General features: G+C 50.5%; 3 protein-coding genes across 3 annotated transcripts; 1 reads left to right on the plus strand and 2 right to left on the minus strand.

Moving 5' to 3' along the window:
- Positions 1-1,796: 1,796 nt before the first annotated feature.
- BO85DRAFT_455410 (uncharacterized protein) lies at positions 1,797-3,189 on the plus strand (the record flags this gene model as incomplete). The annotated part of the gene is made up of 2 exons (XM_025661384.1): positions 1,797-2,780; positions 2,869-3,189. The coding sequence occupies 2 exons, from the start codon at positions 1,797-1,799 to the stop codon at positions 3,187-3,189; spliced, it is 1,305 nt and encodes a 434-aa protein (XP_025521322.1).
- Positions 3,190-4,553: 1,364 nt separating this feature from the next.
- BO85DRAFT_444683 (uncharacterized protein) lies at positions 4,554-5,262 on the minus strand. The gene has a single exon (XM_025659081.1). It carries the CDS (start codon positions 5,049-5,051, stop codon positions 4,842-4,844), a length of 210 nt encoding a protein of 69 aa, XP_025521323.1. The 5' UTR covers positions 5,052-5,262; the 3' UTR covers positions 4,554-4,841.
- A 202-nt stretch (positions 5,263-5,464) lies between these two features.
- BO85DRAFT_360006 (camp independent regulatory protein) lies at positions 5,465-6,892 on the minus strand (the record flags this gene model as incomplete). Its single annotated transcript, XM_025655536.1, has 1 exon — positions 5,465-6,892. One exon carries the CDS (start codon positions 6,890-6,892, stop codon positions 5,465-5,467), a length of 1,428 nt encoding a protein of 475 aa, XP_025521324.1.
- Between the last annotated feature and the right edge of the window lie 1,205 nt (positions 6,893-8,097).

Raw genomic sequence — 8,097 nt, forward strand, 5'->3', positions numbered from 1 at the left:
AGTCTCGTTCCGGATCAAGACTGTCTTGTCCGCTGTCGATGTGAGTCTCAGCTAAAAGTCGCATTGACCAACAATCCCTGCTTTCTTTCAAAATCGGATAGCACGGCTATATGCATAACCTGCAGGGAAGTACCCCACAATGGCGTTGCTCTTTCGGCATCCGTTGCCGGTTCACCCCCAACCAAATCCCGATTGTCGTGTCTATGAGGCTGTGGCATCGCTCTTGTGTGGAACACAATGCAGGATTGAGCTATTGTAGTAGGAAACAAACCATGCTGTGTCGTTGCCATCAGATCTAGTTGCCAATTGAACTGAAGCAGATCGGTGCAACAATCAGTACCGAGTATATCTTTCGATGCATGGAGTTGGACGTGTTAGGGCCAGCTCCTCACAGACCAATGAAGGTGATCGAGTGCTGTCAATCACGAACCCTTCGTGCTCATCAAGTGCTACTAGCCCGTTGCTAGCTTGTCTTTGGGATGGATCGACACGAGCTTAGTCCAGCTACACACTGCTTGCGAACCAGCATCGGTCAATCATGAACCTGAGTTACCCTGCTACGCTTCCATCTTCTCTCTCAGTGTATTAGAGTCCTGCATGGTGGCTGGACTGGGCCTTGGCAGTCTAGACCGGACACGAGACGACGGTATTATATTCAGGGAGAATGAATCTGTAAGCAGCGGTCTGTACACGTATTCCACGGCCAAAATGCCTCATTGAAATAGACCAATAACGGCATTCTCTATCATAACGGTGGGAGCTTGTAGCCTGATACGAATCTCCAATGCTGCCCAAGCAACACTTCTTCTGGTCACAGTCGGCCTGGAGCAGGCCGTCAGGAATCGCAGCTGGTTCTATAATCAGATAGTCTCAATAAAATGGGGGATTGCAAGTCTTTTGCTGTTGGCTTGGTGGTTTGCCGTGAACGAACCTTGCTAGTTATAGATCACGATACACGCTGGTCATGAACTGTAGTTGAGTCTCATGGCGATGCCTCCCTCTATCTACCTATGATTCACACGGTGACTCAAACCAACCGGTTTTCCAGCAGACACTGGATCTCTTTAGATCGCAAGATCAGACCTAATAAGTGGATCTCCTGATCGTTGTAGCAGCTGATAGCGATGCGACTACTATATGAGCTGGATATCTGGATTAGCGCTGTTTTAAGAGCGATCAGTAGAGATCAACCTGCGGCCCCTTGCATAGTCTGAGATCAGATAGATTAACCGTCTGGCAATGGAGATATTGAAGCGCAGTGAGAAGTTTCCGGGGGGGAAATGGAAATAAGGTTCCCGTGACTGGATCCGCCTCCATCATTCGTTCCGACTCCACAACTACTCATTTCCAACCATCCTCCATACTGCCTCCCCTTTCCTCAACTCATTCCCTTCGTCGAGGTCAGTCTCTCATCGAAAGACCTTCTTCTTTCACCTGACAGTGGTCTTCGTAATGATCGCTGTCGACTGATTTCGCTCCTCTTGGCGCCCGCGATCCATGCGGCCATCGCAGACTTCCAGCTGACCCGCGCCGCCTCTCTCACCTGATATAACCTCGTCCATCCGTCGACTCGTTTGTCGTCATCGTCCCTCCCCAATGCTGGATATAATGGCTTCTCTGAAAGGTCGCGAAACTTGGGCATGCCACCCGCGAAACCGCACCCATCACTTCGACATACCATCGCACTTTTTCCCCCCGACCTCCTCCTCCGCTCTCCTTTCTGATGGAGATCCAACAACAATATCGCAATGGGTATTCGGGATGACCGCGTTGGAGGAGAAACACCATCCTTCACCATGGCGCATCCTACAATGGCCATGGTGACAATCGACCGTCCTGCCGCTCCAGCGCCGGACTCTTCGTCCCCCCTGAAGCCAGCCGGCCAAGCTAAGCAACCACCCTCTGACCCAACAGCCACCCCGGACCCCAACCTTGTCAACCCCCGTCTCCTCGTGAATGGCGCTTGTATCTACGAGCGACACCTTCCAGGCGATGCGTACATTACTGCACACGTGCAGCGTCTTCAGCACGGGTTCTACGCCAGTCCCGCCGTGTCCAACCAAGACCACAACCACGTGGACTTCCTCGGGATCACCTTCGTCTTCCACTCGCCCAATACACTCTCCCATCGCTTCAAAGCAGCCACCATTCGAGCCTCTGTTCAGAGCGCAAGGGAGCAGTCATCGTCAAGCAACCGGACCCGCCATCCCCGCTTCCTCATGCATGCCCCGCACCTCCTCTACGGCGCCGTTTCCCCTGAAACCCTACAATGGAACTACAGTCTCAGCGGCTCGCTTGGAGTTTCTGACCTCCCTCTTGTCGCGAGTCTCTCACCCAGCGGTGGCATGAACGGACGTTATAAGCGGTATGAGATGATGCGGATCCAGGGGTCGGTGCGATCGCTCAGAAGCCCGCGCGGCCGAGCCTTCGACGTTGAGGGCGGCGAGATCGTGTGGACCCTGGAGGAGAACAACTTGCAGCGATCGGGCCTGCCGCGCGAGTTCACCTTCGCCATGCTGATCTCGAAACCCCGCGCGGAGAGCCGAGTTCAGTTTGCGCTGGACATCGATCCAGTCGTCCAATGCTGGTGGTCGAGTTACCCGGGGCCCCTGTTAGCCCTACCGCGATACAAGCCCGTGCGTCGACGGCCGGTGGATTTCCGGACAGAAGTGGGCCAGCGTTTCGAGCCCCTCACGGCAGACAAGGGGTTCAATTTTGCAGCCCTAGAAAGCTCGTTCGATGATTACGTGCATATGCCAGGGCGGAAGTTTTCATCTGGCGTACGTGGTACCCAATTCCCTTGAGCATACATTGGAGACCAAGAGTCAACTGCAGGAATATATATACTGACATCAGAGTTTGCTGCAGATCTCCCCGGACGGTGGAATCGCACAAGACGACAACGAAGTCCGACGCGACGTGACCCGCGATTGGACGATGATCGAACCGTTGCGTGGAGTTAACAAGATCCCCGCCTTGCTGCCGGGCAAATCGGGACTCAACCCCAACCAGCCCATTCCTGCAATACCGGGATTCGACCCGGGAAGTTTCACCATGCGATTACTGTTGGATAATGCACATGGGTCAAGCAGCAGGTACGCGCATGTGACGTCGGAAGTGACCAACGTACGAAATGGGCAGCGAACCGAGCGACGAATGGAGCGACGAAGCAAGGGAAATAATAAATAGCATTTTAGCACGGAGTTGGCTGGTCTGATTGAGTTGCCTTTGTTAGCGACTAGCATGATACCCGGGATACAAGATTGATAGATTGGGTGATGCGCAGTGATATAATTCAACGTGAAGATACTGTCCGGTTCCACCTCCAACTTATACTATACATCATAAAGCACCACTACGAGATGAATTTCTAATCCTCAATATCATTCCACTACCCACCATACCAATCTGCACAATCAGTCAAAACTAGAAAGTTATTAAATACTAGATAGTAGGGTTCATATACACCAAACAACAATCACCACCACCACTATTTTTTAAAACTCGAACCAGCCAAATTAGCCTCAACAGACCCCTTATATGGTCGCCACCTAGTACTTTGCTAGTATAGCACCCAACGTAAACATAAACAAACGGTGAAGAGGAAGTGATTACATACATACAACGAACAGACAACTAGATAATACTAATATGTAAGCAACTACCCCGGTAATATTATTACGGTATTGTATAATACGGTACGATCACGTAAGGTTCTTAGTAAGAAAGTAGTGACGTAACAGCCACCCATCTACACCACACAGAATAATGAACTACTACTCCGTACTACTACTAACTACTAACAGTATATTTTATGAGACTGTTCAGGTATGACTATACTGATAGGTATCAAAGGAAAGAATATTATATTATACTCAGTCAGTATATAAATTACATAGTTACATACATACATACATAACACACAGTATTTATTCAGTTCAACCCACCCCCCCTTCAACGCAATGATCTTATTATTAATATTCTATACCTCAATAATCAAACCAGCACCTAATAGACAAGCTAGACAAGCCCAAGATAATAGTAAATGAGAGTGAGAAGAAAAGCAATACAGTAAGTGGTCTAGATCATCACCTTGTAAAGTTGTAAGAAGTGGAGGTGAGCTCAGTGTGGAGATAGCCAAAAGCAAAGTGTCAAGTGTCACCGTGACATTAGACTTCTTCACATCCACATCCACATTCCACCCATTCTATCTATCTACTACTACTACCACTACCTTAAACTTCCCGGTTCGGATCGATTCGATTCGATCGATCGATTGCCTCGATCTTAGTTACTACTTTACTACCTACCCTACGATCCACCTTCTCTTTCATTTCACTACTACTCAATTCCTTGTTTTTTGCAAACAACATACCAATATACTAATTGGCAAGTAAGGTAGTATAGATGGGTCTAGACCAGCTTCAAATTTATTTCATTTTACGTATATGTAAACTACAAGTACACAATGAGGAAGAAGAAGAAGAAGAAGAAGAATATGCATAGTCAGCCACTGTTTGATTGATTGAATCTTACAACACAAGAAGATCGTGGCTATAGCGAACTACTGCATTCTCATAGATCAATCAACCAAACGAATGAATAGACATGTCTAGACCCGACAATGATGTGATGAGATGATAATTGATGATATCACCAGCTTATCCTTCCCGCACATGACAAGAAGAAGCCCTTCCGTAGCATCAAATCAAACCACAACCACAACCACAGCCCATTAATATTTGCCAAGAACAGAATCCAGCTTGAAACCCAGGATTGATTGATTGATTGATTGATTGATTGATTGATCGATCGATTGGCTGTATGCATCACCGATAGGATCATCTCGTCAAATAGTTTCCATGTACACCACTAAGAACCCATGGTTTCTCCCATATGTAACAACTAAGGATATGATGATAGCGGACCAAGCACGCAGACACAAAAGCAATGAGCATCACGTAGAGTAGCACGTAGCACGAACAACAAAACAATAACAAAAGTGTTGACAGATAGCCGCCCCAGAACCATGCCACCCAAAACCGTCCCATTGCTCATAATCGCATGAAAAAGACAGAAAACCAATCCACACTCGCAACAAATCATAGACCACCAAACAGCGAAAACACAGAATAAATCCCAGAAAACCCCCCAGGGTACTACCCGCGAACAGGCTAATAAAAATATAATAAGAAAAAGAAGGTATTTTGATCGACATCGTATCATCGTAGGGGTAACAGAAGCAGCAGCAACAAGGAAAAAGCCACCCATGTCTCCTCTAAGAGCGTTTTCCCACCCGGGTATTCATCCACAGCGTATATGCATAGTCTATTCCCAAATTGCCGCCCTTCTGAGAAACAACAGAAAAATAAAATTCGTACGGAAGAAAATAAAGAGGGGGGTGTGAGAAATAAAGTTAAAGCGAGGGTAAAACCACAAGTCATGGTCGCTGGAGAATTCAGAGTCATATCTGAGGCTGCGCCGGAGCAGCAGCCGCTGCCCATGTCGACACGGGGTAATTGGCATGAGCTGCTGGTGCGGTAGCGCTCACGTAGTACGGATGTCGGTCTGCGCCCGGGTAATAAGGCGCATGCATCGGGTTCGACTCCCGGCGCGGGATGCCCGGATCAAACGCAGACATGCCACGCTGTTCCAGTGGTTGATGCGGTCCATCAAGCGGACCCAGGCTGAAGCTTCCTCCCCGTGAATATGTGGCCGGCGTGGCCGGATCGATGGGCGAGGTCGCGTCGGTCGCAACGCTGCGTGAGGATATTGACGAGTTGCGATAGGCCGAAGGGCTGTGATCCGACTGGGATCGGTTGCGATCGCTCAAGGAGCTCGGAATGCCCGTGTTGAGTGCAGAAGGGATTGACGACGACAGCGCATTGTGACCCAGAGCATCGAAGCTCGTTCCATACTGAGTGGGTGTCCGGAATTGAGAGTAGTCGTCTGGCTTCTGCGGGATCTGGGTAGGTGCAGACGGCGCGGGGAGATACGGGTTGGAAGCTGGCTGCGCCGAAATCGACCCTGCCATCGAGTATCCCGGGATGGCCGCAGTCTGCGGAGCATGCGTAGCAGCATACGGCGCGGGGTGCATATAGAATTCGGGATGAGGGTTGGGGATCGCATACCCAGGCGGTGCTACCAACTGAGGTCGGTATCCGTAGATCGTATGGGGGTCGTTCGGGTTCTCTAAACCTCCTGATTCCAAGTCATCGATGGGTGCCCGGAAGCTTTGCTTCTGCGTCAGCTCTGCACGAGGCCGAATGTACCGCAGCGAGTCGACCATCGATGGCGGGTTCAACAGCCCGCGCATCACGTCCTCCACGCTGTAATACGAGACCAGGTGGTGTGTCACCCCCGAAACCGTCACACTCATCGTCTTCTTCACGAGTCCCGAATCCTTAAAGCCATACGAGTCCACCAGCGAGCCCACCAACGCTCTCTCCACGTCCGACTGGTGTGGTCGGTCTCCAGGATACTGACCGGGTGTCGAAGACGGCGAATAACCGCCGTTGCTGTCCTGTCGCGGATACGGCTCCCCAGGTCTCGTCGAAGGCACCGGGCGTCGATTGGCCTTCTTCATCGCTCGCTTTTTTTCGCCGGGAGGAAATGGCTTCTCCAGTTCGCGGTAGACGAGAAAGTTGCCCAGGATTCGACTGGGACTCCAGGTCACTCCATCCGTCCATCGCTTGATACCCGACGAATTCTCCTCGTAGATGAACACACTGCCACTGCGGACCAGGTGACCACGTTCGCGATCGTGGGGCCGACGGGGCACATGGTGCAGCACTCCCGTCAGACAGGCCTCAAAGAGAATCAGCGCATCCTGTGTTGTCGCGACGTATCCCGTAAAGGTGGGCTCCAACACCGTAGCGGTGCCGTTGACCATTGTTTTGCGTTTGTTTGTAGGTTCGAACCTAGTTGAAAAGGGGGCAAAGAGGTAAAATCAATCAAGGTTAACACCACCGTTGATCAAGGTTTCCCAGTAACTCGGCTAGACGGATTGGCCAGGGTGACACTGGCGTTTCGACACCAAGCAGAGGAAGAATAGCAGTGAATAGGATCAGAACAATCCCGCCTGACAGGCTGTCAGAATTTCTTTCTTTGTTATCGGCCGTTGCAGAAAAAGCCAGGACGAAGTCCCGAGCTAAAAAAATGAATGGGAAGGAGGGAGGGAGGGGGAAAAAGGGAGTGAATTGGGGGACTCCAGAAAAGCAGGGAGGGGGAGGCAAATAACCTTTGGGGGGGAGACGAGGAGTGGGAACCTCTGGTGCGAAGGTGAGAGAATGACAAGTCGAGAGAGCTGACGGTGATGGTTGAACCGTAGAAGAGGGCCGATGGCGCGAGTTTAAAGCGCCCCCCTCCTTCTTGAGTTTAAGGGCTACTACCAGACTTGGGCGAGCCGGATCGACAGCGAGCACGGGCCCGTCCTTTTTCCCAAATCCTCGCACAGGGAAAGGGTTGGATCTGGAGAGCAGCGTCTGGCCCTAGTGCAGCTGGGTCGACTGGAGCTCCGGTTCCACGGATAGCGATCGGATCGAGGTAGGTTGAGTCTCCAACCAAACCAGCTGCGGGAATTCCCAAGCTTTCTGCTTGCAAGGAGAAACCCGTTTTGACAGGGAGTTTAAATACCCTGGGCGCGGGAGTTTCTCTTTAACCCAAAAAGCTGTTGTTTGATGCTGCTGCGCAAGACGATGCGGAGTTTCGGGAATTGTTGAATGGGCAACAATCCACTGCGCGAGAAGCGATAGTGATGAGGGAACAAGAGGGAGACCAGCTCAGCTTACGCCGTATGAGCTGTTCGGTGCCTGTTTCGGAGCAGGTATGTAAGCCGATTTATCCACTTTGGAGCTTCACGTGAAGCCACCCGGGCCATGCGAGAAACGAAGTGCGATGAATTTCCAAAGGCAAGTAGAGACCAGGAATGTTTCAAAGTGAATGGGGATGCTTGAAGGGAAGGAGTGTGGTGGACTCGGAAGACAAGAGGGGACAATAGTTGACCTTAAACATCCGTGGAACGAGACGGGGAAAGAGGCAGATAGAAATAAATCAGAAAAGGGAAAATCAGGTATATAATAAATTAGGAAACAAAAA

The sequence above is a fragment of the Aspergillus piperis genome, assembly GCF_003184755.1.
Source record: "Aspergillus piperis CBS 112811 unplaced genomic scaffold BO85scaffold_1, whole genome shotgun sequence".
Taxonomy (NCBI): Eukaryota; Fungi; Ascomycota; class Eurotiomycetes; order Eurotiales; family Aspergillaceae; genus Aspergillus; species Aspergillus piperis.